General features: G+C 38.7%; 1 protein-coding gene across 1 annotated transcript; it reads right to left on the bottom strand.

The window, feature by feature from the left end:
- Positions 1-853: 853 nt before the first annotated feature.
- Positions 854-11,869, bottom strand: chkb (choline kinase beta). Its single transcript, XM_061773013.1, has 10 exons — positions 11,376-11,869; positions 8,593-8,815; positions 7,632-7,765; positions 7,450-7,554; positions 5,119-5,177; positions 4,295-4,382; positions 4,097-4,205; positions 3,016-3,116; positions 2,852-2,933; positions 854-2,325 (listed from the first exon to the last, which is right to left on the bottom strand). The coding sequence occupies exons 1-10, from the start codon at positions 11,792-11,794 to the stop codon at positions 2,269-2,271; spliced, it is 1,377 nt and encodes a 458-aa protein (XP_061628997.1). The 5' UTR covers positions 11,795-11,869; the 3' UTR covers positions 854-2,268.
- Positions 11,870-16,351: the final 4,482 nt, after the last annotated feature.

The raw sequence follows: 16,351 nt of genomic DNA on the forward strand, positions 1-16,351 counted from the left end.
TTGTACTATTGTTCTTACTTTTTACACTGGGTGACAAGGCAGGAGAAGAGACAAGAAATACTGTAATCCCTTCTGATCTTTCACTCCGTTTTCCACCAATCACACATCGAGCGATGCAGCCAAACCAGACTGAAGTCTGCGCAGTTATTTTCATGAGTGGCCAATCAGTTGGCAACTGGCATTGTGGCGATGTTAAATTTAATTAGAATTGCAGTTGCATGATGTTTCACCGTCACAGATTACAGCCGATCCAAATGTACGTCAACTTTCACACGCTAAAAATACATTTCCGGATTTTGCCACCCCCATTCATGAAAATATTTTTCTTTTTTTTATAGTCACCCCTCACATTTATGGACAGTTGATCGGCGAAAATGTACCCACCGTTGACAATTGGATTTATAATGTAAAGAAGTACTACCCTTAGTTGTGTTGACTGACGGAAATTACCATATTTGGACATAATACATCTAGACAGCGACGATATATAAAAATAATATATAATTGCTTCACACACCATAACCGAGACTAATGGATATATTCGAGCATGTTACTAATGTCAAGTGGCCCACTCCTCCTTCGATTTTTCAGTTTGCAGCCCTTGGAAGAAAAAGTTTGAAGATCCAATTGTAGAGACTTCAGTTTATTAAATTATAAACTGTCATAGTACAAATAGGAGCAATGTAAAACAGAGATCGGGATGTTTCATCAGGATTTAAATAGTGCTCAACTTTCAGTTTCTTCTCCCAGAGGCAGATGGTAGCACTTTTTGGGTTACAACAAATTTAATACAAAGGTGCATGACAAACCAAAGAAATAACCTTCTAGCCACTCCATTTTACGTTTTGCTGTAAAAAAAAAAAAAAAAGATGCAGCAGGACGTCAAAGTAGTTACACAATTGAGAGACAAAAGGAACAAAGCAGCAGACTTATTTGAGCGTTTTTTTGTTGTCTGTTGTTTGATTGTATTCATTTTCTTTTGTCTCACAAACATTTGTGCTGTAGTATGTTTTCAGCGGAGTCAGCCTCGAAACCGTTAACGGTAAACCATTTCAAATAGTATTATTTCGTTGAGTATAGTAGCATAAAGGAGTATTGGGGCCACGCTGAAAACAGACTATAAAGTAATCGAATGAAGTCATACAGTATATATACAAGAATAAGGTAATATTACAAACAGTTGAAATCTTAGAATAAAGTTGTACTTTTAATGATTATAATGTACAGTTCCGTTCAAGAAAGACTGAAATCTCCAAGAGACATGAGAATAACAACTTTGTCATAATGACTTTTTGTCTGAGAACATTATGTCTTTACTCTCATGAAATAAACATTTCCGTTTTGGAATTTTCATGACTATTTTGTAAACGTGTGCTATTTTTCTTATATTTCAACGTCTTGCAAATTTTCAACTTTTTGTCACATTTTATATTTTTCTTCTAAATTAAGAGTAGTAATATTTATTACAGAATACATATAATAACTGCAACCAAGGAAGTTGAAATATTAGAGAATAGTCAAACTATTACAATAAAGTCTGAATTTAAGTTACCGGTATATAGCGTGATTCTAGAAAAAAAGGGGAATGACACAAACCTTGCTTTTTTAAATTACAATTTCTGTCAGATAGTTTTATAAATTATATATATATTTTTTTGGTAATATTACAACTTTTTTCTAGCAAATTTAAAACTATTGTCAAATAATACTGTTTTTTAAAATACATTCTGAGGGTTGTTTTGGTTTCTTTTTTAATTTTATAACTATTCTCTGAAAATGACTTTTCTTCTTATAATTCTTATAATATTAGGATTTTTCCCCTTGCAAAATTACAACTCTGTTCTCGTAATATTCCCATTTTTTTCAGTGCGTCTTCAATCCTCCTTCGTTCAGAACAGTCTGCTCACCAAATTATGGAACACGGTTCTTTTTAAGAACCGTTCAGAGTCCTGGTTGACATGTGCCTCTTCATATAAATGAGGACGGAACATCAGTAAATCAAAGCAAATGAGGTAGGAAAAACTAAAGACAAAGGATCATGTCAAAAAGTGGTCCACAACAGACTAGTGCATCTTAAAAAAATAAAAATATATAATGGGGAGGGGACCTTGAAATCCAACAGGATTTACAGAATTTGCTTGGGCAACATCTCACATTGTTTGATTCAAAATGCATACGAAGACTTCTCATTACCTCCAGGAGAGACAGGAAGCTTTTTAAATGTAATTATATTAAATAAAGTAAAAAAACAAAAATTAGGATTCTTCTTCAGGAGAAGAGCTTCTTTTGCTTGAAGTAGGCATCAAAGCGGACCTGGGCATAGTCCTGGTAAATGATCACATCCTGGATTACAATAAGACATTGACAAGCATACAGCGGGACCTTGACTTAGGAAATGCCATTAGTAGTATTTGTGTGTTGGATGTGTGCCTTTAAGGGGTGTGGCCTAGTGAAAATCAGGAGCTGAAGTCGAGTTGGCCAGTTACTCTTGGTGTGAGCGTCTGGGCGCGGGTTGTGGCCTTCAGCAGCTCCTTCCGAGTGTTGTCATTTTGTGTTTGACAGTTGAATCAGCAACTGTGGCTCTTTTTTTTTGTCCACATGTGAGGGGGGCATTACAGTACCTTAATTGTGCCATATTATTTTCCCCACTTCATTCAAACTGCAGCATATGTGAAGCTCACTTGTAAATGCAACACAAAGCAAAAAAAATCAACACAAAACAAATTGACCAAGCGATGGCTCGTAATCTGAAAACGTTGAGGCACTGGTAAGTCAAGGTACGACTGTACTATTAGTCTTTAAAAATAAAGAAAGAATGATAGAAGCAAACAAACAAAGGGCTCCTCCTCACCATGTAGCCAAACTCAATTTTGGACAGCTTGGCTTGGATGATGGACCACAGGCCCCATAGGAAGTGTGACGCTAACGCATACCTGCACAAGAGCAAAGACAAGGCGTCATGATTGTGCTTTGCATTTTAATTTTATTGTCAATATGATTGACAGCACGGGTTACCTGTTGGCTTCGATGATAATGTCCTCCTCTATTTGTCTCTGGTCCACACTTTGATTGCCGCATCCTCTCTGCTCTGACAGATAACTTCTGATGAAATGAAGCTGCCGGCGAAAAAAAAGGACACATTTTTTTTTTCCTCCAAAGATGTTTTTTCTAGCATTTTCTCATATGTCTGTGAAAAATCATTATATTTATTATTAGGACTTTACCTTTTTCCTGCGAATTTCCAACTGTCAGTGAATTGCCATTTTTTTCATTGCAACATACTCGTTGTTACTCGTTCTTATAAAATTCAGTTTGTGTTGTAATATGTTGTTTATTTTCTAAATTACATGTTTTTCTTGCATTATTATGTTTATTCTCAAATGTTTTTCTCTTTGTCAAAGAATTGCACCTTTTTCTCGGAAAAATAAGATTTCTGTCTGATATGACTTGAAATCATTTGTTTTTTTCCTTGTAATATTAACATTACTTTCCCCATCTACTTTATTCTAAATACAATTTTTAATCTCACAATACCATACACTTAATTTTGTGAAATTGTGACATTTTTCTTGTAATATTCTAACTTTTTTTCTCGCAAATTTGTGACTTTTTTTCTTCTTCATTTTTTTCTTGCAAATTTATGACTCATAGAATTAGATCTTTTTTCTTCACACTCATATAACTGATTTTTTTTGTTTTGTTTGTTTCTAATGTCCAGTAAATGCAGTTATACATTTACTTTTTTAATGTAGTGAGGATAAGCGGTACAGAAAATGGATGGATGGATGTTTAGCTTTGTTTTATTTAATTTTCAAAACATTACTTTCAGTAACGTGTTAAAAATTAACTCAAAATTCCGCTAGACGGCACTGTGAGATTCATTGCAATTGATAAAGCTTATCAAAGCTGGAGAATACTCTCTCTTTTATTGTGCTCTAATAAGCTAATATGTCTCAAAAATGTTACCTTTACAAAAGATATTAATGTTCAGTTTTGATTGACATTGATACATGCTGTAAAAATGTGAATAATTGACCAGTCCCACTTGAATTCAAATGTGTTCAAGATGCAATAAAAGGGGAAAATGTGGACGGACCTGTTGCTCTCTGCTGGGGTAATCCTCTGGCGTAGCTTTGTAGAAAGGCCACTGGTTGTAGGTGTAGTCGTACATCCATTCGCAGAAATGGTTCCCGAAATCAAAACCCCTAAAAAAAATATACACATATATAAATATACCATATCAGAACGGATACCGATGTAGTTACATAAAGCAAAATTTTAAACACGATTTCACCTGTAGTTGTAGCTGCTGTACTCAAAATCGATCAGCATCAGTCTGTCTGTTGAGCTTTGGACCCCTTTGTGCAGCATTAGAACATTACCTGCACAGATACAAGAGGTGGCAAAAGTACTTTTATGCTGTACTCATGTCAAAGTACAAATGCTTATGTTAAAAAAACATCCATCCATCCATATTCTGAGCCGCTTCTCCTCACGAGGGACGCGGGCGTGCTGGAGCCTATCCCAGCTATCATCGGGCAGGAGGCGGGGTACACCCTGAACTGGTTGCAAGCCAATCGCAGGGCACATACAAACAAACAACCATTCGCACTCACAGTCACACCTACGGGCAATTTAGAGTCTCCAATTAATGCATGTTTTTGGGATCTGGGAGGAAACCGGAGTGCCCGGAGAAAACCCACGCAGGCACGGGGAGAACATGCAAACTCCACAGAGGCGGGGCCGGGGATTGAACCCCGGTCCTCAGAACTGTGAGGCTGACGCTCTAACCAGTCGCCCACCGTGCCGCCTTAAAAAAAATACAATAATAATAAAAAAAAAAAAAAAGGACAGCCCTATGTTGACAAATTAAGGAGAAATAAATGTCTTTTTTTAAGTGCAGGAAGTAAAACGTGGTCAGAAAACTCAATATGCAAGTACAGATACCTGAAAAATCTACTTACGTGGAGTATTTGTACTTTGTTACCTCCCCACCACTGACTGATGCATACAATGTACATCACTACCTACACACGAATGACTCTGATCATTTATGACCAAGCTGTTAACAGTGTGCCGATCCCATTAGTGAAGAGGAGCGAGCTTTTATTTGTTTACCTTCTTGGACATCGTTGTGGCAGAAGACCACAGGCGATGGCGTCGCTGCCAGTAACTCGCTGTTTGGAATAAGAGCAGGAGAACTTCGACTTTTATTAAACAGCTCAGGACAACACAAGACATACAGAGAAGTGCAAATGATTCACACACTCAACATATTTGGAGTTGAAATGTTTTTGTGGAACTGGAAATGACAAGAGAGTACCAAAAAGAAAATATACAAAAAAATATTGATAGTACTCATATTAGCAAATTACTCGGTTAGTCTGCGTGTGAGTGTCTGGGCGTGAGTTGTGGCCTACAGCAGCTCCTTGCACGTGTTCTCTCTTTGTCTTTGTGTGCATGACTGTTTTACCCATTCCATAAATGGCTGAAAGTGCATTGGTGACTGTGGCATGAATAATGTATATAAAAAAAATAAAAATAATAATAATAAAAAAGAGCAGTCTTTTGCTACTTTCTTGTGATTTTCCAGTTAAAAGACCAAATCACCATAAAAAATTCACTAATTTAGAATTTTTCTATTTTATTGTCAACTGTACATACATTTTGAAATTTTAAGTTTCCATAATTTCTATTTTTCAAAATTAGTCCTTTTTTTAAAGGAAGAGAAAAAAAAGAGAAAATAAAGGCATCTTTTCCAGAATAAAAGATATACTATTATTTGGCACATTTTTTAAATTCACGTTAATAAAATATGATTTTCCCTTCCTCTTTTTAAAAGTTTGACTTTAATATAATAATTACAACTTTGTTTGGTAAAATATGTTTTATAAAATAAAAATGATTTTCAAAAAAAAAACAAAATCCAACTTTATTCTCATCACATTACAAACAGGACTTAATTCTCACAACACACAACTACATTTTTCTCACAATGGCCGCGCTGTGGTGTACTGACAACAAGATTCCTAGGTGAGGTTGTAGGGACACTATCACTAGGGAATGCAGCACAATGTTCACCTTAGCTCTTGATAACGGAGCAGCGTGTGTGCCGCGTCCTGATTGGACACGTGGACTATTGAGTGGAGAAGGCACTGGGACAAAGATCAGCTGTGTTCCCCTTGAAGGCAAAAATCAAGCTGGATCATTTCCAAAGCTTTGCAAAACTTGTGATTGTTGTTGTTGTTGTTGTTGTTTTTTAAACACCCTTATCCATTTGAGATAAAACGCTTTTATGAGGACTTTCTAAGAGCAGTAAAACATTGCCATTGGGGATTGTCATGGTTTCAAGGGCCCGTGTGTACATTGCATCATCTTAGACCAGCTGTAACTAGAAACACTCCTAGGCTACAGCATGCTATACAATGTTTGTTATTGCATTTGTAGTTAAGCCTGGAATAGTGCCACAATGTGTTATGCTGACAACGATAATTCGATGACAATAAAAATAAAATCCGCATTATTATCTTTGAAAAGGGAGCATTTATTGCTGCTGTCGTAGGCTACTCTAGGTTGTTATGTAATTTTACTGCTTTTTCTGGGGGGGGGGGGGGTAAAATAATAATAATAGTAATATAATTGTCAGCATGTCTTAATATTAAATCAATACTCTAGTAAATTAAATGAAAACATTTTAAAACATTATGTACATTAGTCTTACACTGTCGATTAATTTGAATACAAAAGCTGATCTCATAATTTTGTATTGAAAATGTTATCCGTTTTGTTTATAAAAACAGTAAAATGTCAACATCATTAATGTTATTTTATATCAAGATGAATTGCCCGTACTTGTGTACCTTAAATACAATTTAAGTTCAATATTATTATTTTAGATTCTATTTCACTTTAATATGAATTTTTGGACAAGCCAGTTAATTTATTACTTTACATTAAATATGTCACTGATTAAATGTTAACTTATTGAAATGTTCATTAATTTTGCATTGTCCATTAACACATTTAAAAGTGAAACATGATCTGAAATAATTGTATTGAACATTTATTCATATCCTTCATCAATTAAATACTGGCGCAGTATATTTAGCTGATATTTTAATTTTACATAAATATATTTATTCACTTATATTTTGTTTTATTTTAAACTAGTTAAACGTTTATTGCATTTGATGATATGATTCTATTCCACTTAGAAATTAATTACCGGACAATTTAATGACTGATTCCCATTTTAAGATTTTCACTTTACTCAATTATTCACTTTATCATATAATAATGACCTTATTAACTGTGTTTTAATTAACTATCAACTATTAATAATGAATGATTACACACACATATATATATATATATATATATATATATATATATACATTTTTTTATATATGTGACTCAAAAGTGTCATTCAGAGACATCAAGTCCACTGACCGGAGGTTCTTGAGCTCTGTCGGCAGGTTGAGCTTCTTCAGCTTCTTGTACTTCTTAATGTGGGCATCACGTGTAAAACTAATCGTCAACACTTGTTCCATGTATCTGAAGGAAGCAATCAACATGTGATATTATTAAACAAGCGCAAGTGGTGTGAGGAGACAGCTAGGTTGACTACTCACTTGTTAAGGGTCCCGAACAGCCAGGTGGGCTCTTTGTTAAAGGGCATGACCATTTTGTGGAAACGTGCCAACTTGCTGGCAATCTCAGCGGAGATGTCGGCATCTGACAGCTGGTCTGTGCGCATGCGGGTGTTCTGAGACAAGAAAAATAGCAATATGAAACCAAATAAGTGCCTTGAGTACCTGGACCTTTGGTGGGGACCTAATCCACCTTTTAATACCACCACTATCACGTCACAATTATCAAAACTAGGGCTGCATCGATCAAACATTGGTATAATCCATTATTCTACTGATTCAGCTGCATTATCAAACAACAAAATGTGCAAGTGAAGTGCAGTGTTTTTTTTGTACTCAAAGTATTCGATTAATTGTCTCAGCCTTAACAGAAACTATTGATACTACACAAAAAAGAAATATCACAGCACATAACTGTGACACGAAAATCTTCTGTAGCAGTTCAGAATCAATATTTATCTAATAACATAAAAAAAATAATAATAATTTTAAATAATATGCGTCATAGTCACCAGAGATTTTTATTATAAAACGTATTAATGTGTGCAGATCACTACAAGTTATTGGTGGTTGTAACAAGTTTTTACTCTGACCAACCAAGTAAAGGATGGAAAATGCTGACGTTACTGTGGATCAGCTAGTTGGCCTTCTGAGGCAAATTTTATATCTGATTGGTTAAAGCAACAGTCTCATTGCTAATACAGTTTAAGTTGCATGAGCCAGCGCTACTGATTCTGAAGGTCTTGGTCAGATTAGATTCACTTGGCAACAAACAGGCTGAAATCTGGTTGGAGACCCCCGAAAAAAAATTAAATAACATACACATAAATAAGGGAAATGTTACAAAATGAATATAATAGACAGTTGGGAATAAATTAATACAATTTCATGGAACAAATATTAGAATTTAGGTTGTAAATGTAGGTCGGTGCGTGCGTCGTACCGGAAGATACTGCTCCAAGCGTCCTTCTGGGAAGATGCCGTACAGTTTGGGTCCCAAAGTCCGCTCGGCCAGGATGGCGAACATGACGCTCTCCAACACCAGAGAGTCCACGCCCTGGAGAATGGCACCATAGATTCTGAGGAGCACCTGGCGAGGCTCTGCCCCCACACTTTGCACGTGGTCAGGCAGGCTGCACAGGTACAGCAGATTACTCAAGCCGCCACTGGAAAACAGCAACAAAACGTACATTCGTCATAAACCTTAACGTCAGAGTACTGATTGACTGATTATCGGCTGGGCCGATTACCGGGACCGGTATTTGGCATTTTGGCGCATATCAGCATCAGCCTTTTTTTTTTTCCTGTAATGCAATGGCCATTAAGCGATCAATTTAAACTGCGTAATTTTGGCTCTGATGCAGCCGGGGCGCGCCTCTTTGTCTGCTGTCACTACTCACGTTGGCATTGTCCTGCCCACATCACAATCTGATTGGTAACCCGTGCAAAGGTACCAGCTAATCAGCAGTGAAAGCCGTGCATGCGTAGTGCTCTCACAATCACGGGGGCAGAAGAGAGAAAGTTTTGCCAAATGGAGACGATCCAGAGAACTAATGTTTCGAAGGTTAAGGCAGCAGACTCTACCAAAACTGTGATAAATACCTGACCTCTACAACTCACAGACTAGTAACATTACTATGAGCCCATTAGCATTGTATTAACACAAGCTTTCCCATGTTAATGGCTTCAATTTGCTTACAGTAAATCATGTAAAGCACATTGAGCTACCTTGCATCTTAAATGCGCTGTATAAATAAAGCTGCCTTGCCTTGAGGCCAACTAAGTCCCACTAGTAGACGATGTGAAGCGGTTAGCTCCCAGGCTAACACCCAGCTAGCTGTTAATTTGCCATGTCAACCATATTGGTGGCTTCGAGGACTGGTTTAGCTATTTTGAAAAAGTTGCTGATAAAAATGATAGGGAAATAGTCAGAGATACAAGGAAGGTGTGTGTGTACGCATGAGAAACTACAGAAACTGACAGCAAAGCGTCATTTGTCTAGAGAAAATTGTAGCGTAATACTGTAATGGCTGCTTAACTACTTCTGCTGCAACATGGAGGAGCAGGCAGCTGCAATGAAGACACGAGAATGACAGAAACACCCGCAAAAGGCAACGGAGAGAACACACATCCTTCCGCAGCAGTGTTTGATGAGCTGTTCATTTCTCTGCCGACAACTCACACTGGTGACCTGCTGGCCAGGAGCTGCATTGAGGATGAGCTACATCTGCACCTCAAGGAGCCAGTCATCGACAGGCACAAAAGGGACGCACTCCAGTGCTGGACGGGACAACTCTAATTGTTGTATTTACTTTATAAGACTTAAGGGAAACATTTATTAAAATTTGCAGTGAACTGTATAGGAGATGCTGCTGACCCTGGGAACTCCCTGCACTTTTTGTTTTTGAACTTTAAACAAAGAGAATAATAATAACTATTTTTGTGTGTCATGATAGCTGGCTTGGAATAGAACAGGAAGATATTACATTTAAAAAAACAGGGGAATTGTATGATAGTTAAATCAAATTGGATGGGTCAAAGTCAGCTTGTACTTTGTGTGCAGTTAACAATTGCATAAATGTTACTTCATTATCTGAATAGTAAAGGGTTTATGATGGTGACATGATGTTTGATAGAAAAATATTTATTTGCACTTGTAAAATGTATATATTCTGTTTTGTTAATTATAACACCATGTGAACTCTGCTCTAGTGTGGAGACAAAAAAGGTCACCTTGCTCCTGCCTCTTTGTCCATCTCTGATATCATACTGTTATATATTATTAGAAAACAGAGAAAATTAGATGTTTGACAGTTGTTCCACAGCAGGTGATAGCTGCCTGATTCATGTTTGTATATACTGTATGACTACACTTAAGAAAAATAGGTAGACACTTCTTAGCAGCCACCAGCGTGGTTGTATTTGAACAGTCTCCCTGCATGCAAGTTTTTTTCAACAGTATCTCACACTCCTCTCAAAATGCTTGTTCTGTTAAGGGTTCACATTTTTCCTTTGACAAAGTTTAAACTCTGGAGAGATTTATTTCTAGTATTGATTGAATGAGAAATGATGTTTTCAAATAAAACCCAAATACAAGTATAATCATCATCATGGAAGTGGTCCAACTTTACTAAGCCAAGGCACATACTGTAATTTACAAATATAAAAACATTCCAGTAATGCCCTAAGATGTCAAACCTCAAGGCCCTGGCCAATAGTAAAGTAGTAATTGCGGTCATGGACGTACGTTTAAGTGATACATCTCGATTGGGAAACTAAAATATTTGCAATGTATGAAATTCCAGTTGCAGTGCATTTTTTCAAAATCAAATAATTTGTAAGGTATGTTGTAAAACGAATCTGAAAGGATATTAAACTGTTTTTTGCCATTACCTGCAAGTGTTTGTCCCTACCCCAGTCAAATAGTGGGGTTTCACTCTACCCTTTTAGCATAACATTGATGCAAAATGCTGTTATCCAATCTATGGCGTTTCGCATTGTGCGTTAGCGTTAAGATAGGGGATTTTCATTATTAGATGGTTCGGTTGAACATTTCGGTGTTTAATTCTTGTGTGAGTTACAGACATTACAGTGACATATTAACATCCCCCGCGATAAACGTATGTCAAAATGACCGCCGTGGTCAAAGGTGTCCCGAAACTTTTGAACACAAATTTACCTTACAAAGTATATAGTGAGTGAGTGAAAAAACGATTCGGTCGTCACCTGACAATGCTGATTTGAAAGTCCATTATTTGAATGGTCTTCCACGCTCCGGACAGGAAATCTCGGCACCACGCGAATGCCCTCTCCTGCGTGTTCCGGTCCACCTCCTCGGTCCTGCCGCCCTCGAAGGACTCCGCCTCGGAGTCGTCGTCGCCGTTGGCCCCCAGAAGTGGACTCGGGGTCCTGGAGGTCCTCTCGTGAGCGAGAATGAGCAACTCGTAGCTGGTCGGCTTCCTCTCGTCCTCCGGGACCGCCGCGTCGCCACCGCCCGCCTGCATCGCGAGTTTCCGGGAGAATGATAGAGGAGAACCGGGGCGGACTATGGGCCGGAGAGTGCGACCAGAGATTAGTGGTGACGGGCGGACCTTGACAGCACTGCCCGCTAACCGGATGACAAAAGCATATGTAGTTAATCGCATGGGATCAGTGTGGCATCGTCGTCTTCATCTGCCAATGGCCGCCTTGCCGCAACAGTACACAACTGTCCAATCGCAGTTCACTTCCGGGTTGGGAGAAAAGCTGATTGGTTGTGTCGGGTGGTGCCGATTTACGCCACTAACAGTACACGAGAGAGGAATGTGTGAACTGAAACCGAATCTTTTTTTTTTTTAATTAAACCAGACAATACAACTCTAAAAAAACAAACAAAAACAGTTAAAACTGTTGTTTTATGCTCTTCATTTAATGTTTTTCTTTAAAATCCCCCTGACTCCTCTTTGTATTATCCTGTCTTAATGACTATGTCTATTAATGACTAATGTCGAGTCTTCTGTTTTGTTTTATTGTAAATTGAGTTTTGGCCACCGTGCCGCGTCCAATAAAGATTGTTTATACAAACATTGGAAAAATACCTGAAAGAGTCCAGTCACCAGTAGTTTTTGTCAACTGTCAAATTACCGCTTAGTCACTACTTTTTATTTTGACTGATTTAATTATTCACAAGATTCTACCTCAGCTGCTATTAAAAAATGCCACAAGAGGAGTAAAATTTGAATCTGTTTCTGTTCAACTGTAGACATGCTGCTAATACGTATATTGCAAGCCAATTCAGATGTAGATAAGATCTACCAAGTGGCTCACAAACTTTTTGAAGTTGTACTTCAATAAATACTTGGTATTACCGCCATAATGACAATATTATGCAGTCTGAAGTTCAACACTTAAATATAGACAAATAAAAATCTGTACTTAAAAATGTATTCAGTTAAAATGCATTGCGCGGCACGGTGGACGACTGGTTAGAGCGTCAGCCTCACAGTTCTGAGGACCTGGGTTCCATCCCCGGTCCCACCTGCGTGGAGTTTGCATGTTCTGCCCGTGCCTGTGTGGGTTTTCTCCGGGCACTCCGGTTTCCTCCCACATCCCAAAAACATGCATTAATTGGAGACTCTAAATTGCCCGTAGGTGTGAATGTGAGTGCGAATGGTTGTTTGTTTGTATGTGCCCTGCGATTGGCTTGCAACCAGTTCAGGGTGTAACCCGCCTCCTGCCCGATGACAGCTGGGATAGGCTCCAGCATGCCCGTGACCCTAGTGAGGAGAAGCGGTTCAGAAAATGGATGGATGGATGGATAAAATGCATTGCAAGTTAAATTAAAAAAAATTGACCTAAATGTTTTAAAGCGCCGGCACGGTGGGCGCCTGGTTCGCACATCTGCCTCACAGTTCTGGGGACCGGGGTTCAAATCCAAGCCCCGCCTTTGTGGAGTTTGCATGTTATCCCCGTGCCTGGGTGGGTTTTCTCCAGGCACTCCGGTTTCCTCCTACATCCCAAAAACATGTGTGGTAGGTTGATTGAAGACTCGAAATTGCCCATAGGTGTGAATGTGAGTGCGAATGGTTGTTTGTTTCTTTGCCCTGCGATTGGCTGGCGACCGGTTTAGGGTGTACTCCGCCTCTTGTCCGAAGATAGCTGGGATAGGCTCCAGCAGCCCGTGACCTGCGAGAGGATAAGCGGTGAAGAAAATGGATGGATGGATGGATGTTTTAAAGCAAGTAACCAAAGTACTTAAAAATTCAATGTAAATGTATTGTACTTAAAAGTTAAATGCAACTGTACTGTACTTAACAAATGTACTATATAGGATTTCAACCAAAAACAAAATGTTGAAGCATTATGCAGTTTGAACATATAATTCAGTGATTCTCTCACATACCACTAGCCCGTATACCACTACTACACTTTGAGTATTTTCTTCTTCTTTTCCTTTCGGCTTGTCCCGTTATGGGTCGCCACAGCGTGTCATCCTTTTCCATGTAAGCTCTCCTGCATCCTCCTCTCGAACACCAACTGTCTTTTTGCACAATTGTCAAAAAAAAAATAAAAAATTGTACCGGCATTCCAGATAACTAGCAAACCTTTACTGCTCAGTGACTGTTTTTTGGTCAATGTCTTTATGTCTCCAAAGTGTTCTCTGTCAATTGACTGTCTGTTGTCGGACTCGAGCGGCTCCAACTACCGGAGACAAATTCCTTGGGTGTTTTTGGACATACTTGGACAATAAAGATGATTCTGATTCTGATTCTTCACTTCCTGACCACACTCACCATTGCTCTGGATGGTTGACCCCAAGTATTTAAAGTCCTCCACCCTTGCTATCTCTTCTCCCTGTAGCCTCACTCTTCCCCCACCACCCCTCTCATTCATGCACATATATTCTGTCTTACTTCGGCTAATCTTCATTCCTCTCCTTTCCAGTGCATGCCTCCATCTTTCTAATTGTTCCTCCACCTGCTCCCTGCTTTCACTGCAGATCACAATGTCATCTGCAAACATCATGGTCCACGGGGATTCCAGTCTAACCTCATCTGTCAGCCTATCCATCACCACTGCAAACAGGAAGGGGCTCAGGGCTGATCCCTGATGCAGTCCCACCTCCACTTTAAATTACTCTGTCACACCTACAGTACACCTCACCACTGTTCTGCTGCCCTCATACATGTCCAGTATTATTCTAACATACTTCTCTGCCACTCCAGACTTCCGCATGCAGTACCACAGTTCCACTCTGGGTGCTCTGTCATAGGCTTTCTCGAGATCTACAAAGACACAGCGTAGCTCCATTTGACCTTCTCTGTACTTTTCCATCAACATCCACAAGGCAAATAACGCATCTGTGGTAGTCTTTCTAGGCATGAACCCATACTGTTGCTCGCAAATACTCACTTCTGTCCTAAGTCTAGCCTCCACTAGTCTTTCCCATAACTTCATTGTGTGGCTCATCAACAATACTCTATAGTTCCCACAGCTCTGCACATCACCCTTGTTCTTAAAAATGGGCACCAGCACCCTTTTCCTCCATTCCTCAGGCATCTTTTCACCCGCTAGAATTCTGTTGAACAAGCTGGTCAAAAACTCCACAGCCATGCTTCCATACCTCCACAGGAATGTCATCATGGCCAACTGCCTTTCCAGTTTTCATTCTCTTTAATGCCTTTCTAACTTCCCCCTTACTAATCATTGCCACTTCCTGGTCCACCACACTTGACTCTTCCATCTCTCTCATTTTCCTCATTCATCAACTCCTCAAAGTATTCTTTCCATCTGTCCAGAACACTACTGGCACCAGTCAACACATTTATCTAGCTATCCTTAATCACCCTAACCTGAGATTTTCCTGTAATAGTTCCAACATTCAAAGTCTCCACATTCAATTCTAGGCTCTGTGCTTTCCTCTTTTCTTTCTGCCTAAGAACCCACTTTCCACCTCTCCTTCGTCTTCGACCCACAGTAGCTGAATTTTCACCGCCGCCCTGCAGGTTAACGGTGCCGGGTGCAGACTTTGTTAACCCGGGTCACGACCGATCCGGTATGGAATTCTTTAGATGAACGCTCATATTTGTTTGGAAAAGTTTTAAGTCGGATGCCCTTCCTAACGCAACCCTCTGCATTTATCCAGGCTTGGTACCGGCCTACAGTTTGCACTGGCTTGTGCCCCCCACAGGGCTGCATTACTTTGAGTATCAATGATCTTAATACAAATTAATTGCACTGTGTTCATAGCTAATTTCCTCTTTTTGATATTCTATTTCATATATGTTGCATTTATATTTTTATTTCAGTTATTTGTTACGAAAAAAAGCAAAATGGCATTTCGATTCTCTGTGTGTCTTTGAGAGTGATTGACTATGATGACTACAACTCAAAAAAAAAAAAAAAATGACAAAAAAGTGTTGTTCTGATATAACCCACAAGATTTTGTCTTTTTTTGTTTTTTCAACTTAATTCAAAAGTAAAAATTAATCTAGCGGAACCTGTGGTGAGTCGGACAAATCGACTGCATGTCGTAAATGGTTGTAGAAATTGCAAGATGTAGTTGCCTAGCCACGTAAGTATAAAATATGCACTTAATGTAAAATGTTCAGTTGGGTTGTCTTTTTGACAAATTTAGCAAAACATAATGACTGGCATGTGTTAGATAACATCAGCGCTACAACACGCTATCAATTTTACTGCCAAGAGCGCATTTGTGCCATTAATCTGAGCAACAGAAAAGTCAATTAATTGGCCGATCCCTCAATATCATGTTAACTATGGCAGAAGTTTTACGACTATTTTAAAAAAATCAATTTACTTATTGAAATGTAAATTTTGGCTGGCGTTTTGTGTCCTTTAGAACCATTGTACTACCTGTAACTCCTTTTGGAGTGTCAATTCACACATTCCAACTAAAGTGATGGAGAAGGCTAAAATCCTCATTCAAGTCATTGATCCTCTTTTTTTCAATTGCTCTGTTTTGGTGAAAAAACATAGAAGGGTTTGTCTACTAGTGGAACACTGTCTTCTTCCACGAGGAAGTAAGCTGTGTGTGCACAAAATGGTTAAAGAGAACAATTTGTTACTTGCATTCTTCGAGATAGAACCGTTGGCAATGGTTGACTTGGTCAAGCCTGACACCTCCAGGTTGTCGGACAAAAACATTGAAGAATTTCTGAAGACAGCCATTATCAACAGATGTCGCTAAAAACAATAACTAA

This window comes from Phyllopteryx taeniolatus, chromosome 5 (assembly GCF_024500385.1).
Source record: "Phyllopteryx taeniolatus isolate TA_2022b chromosome 5, UOR_Ptae_1.2, whole genome shotgun sequence".
In the NCBI taxonomy this organism is placed as follows: Eukaryota; Metazoa; Chordata; class Actinopteri; order Syngnathiformes; family Syngnathidae; genus Phyllopteryx; species Phyllopteryx taeniolatus.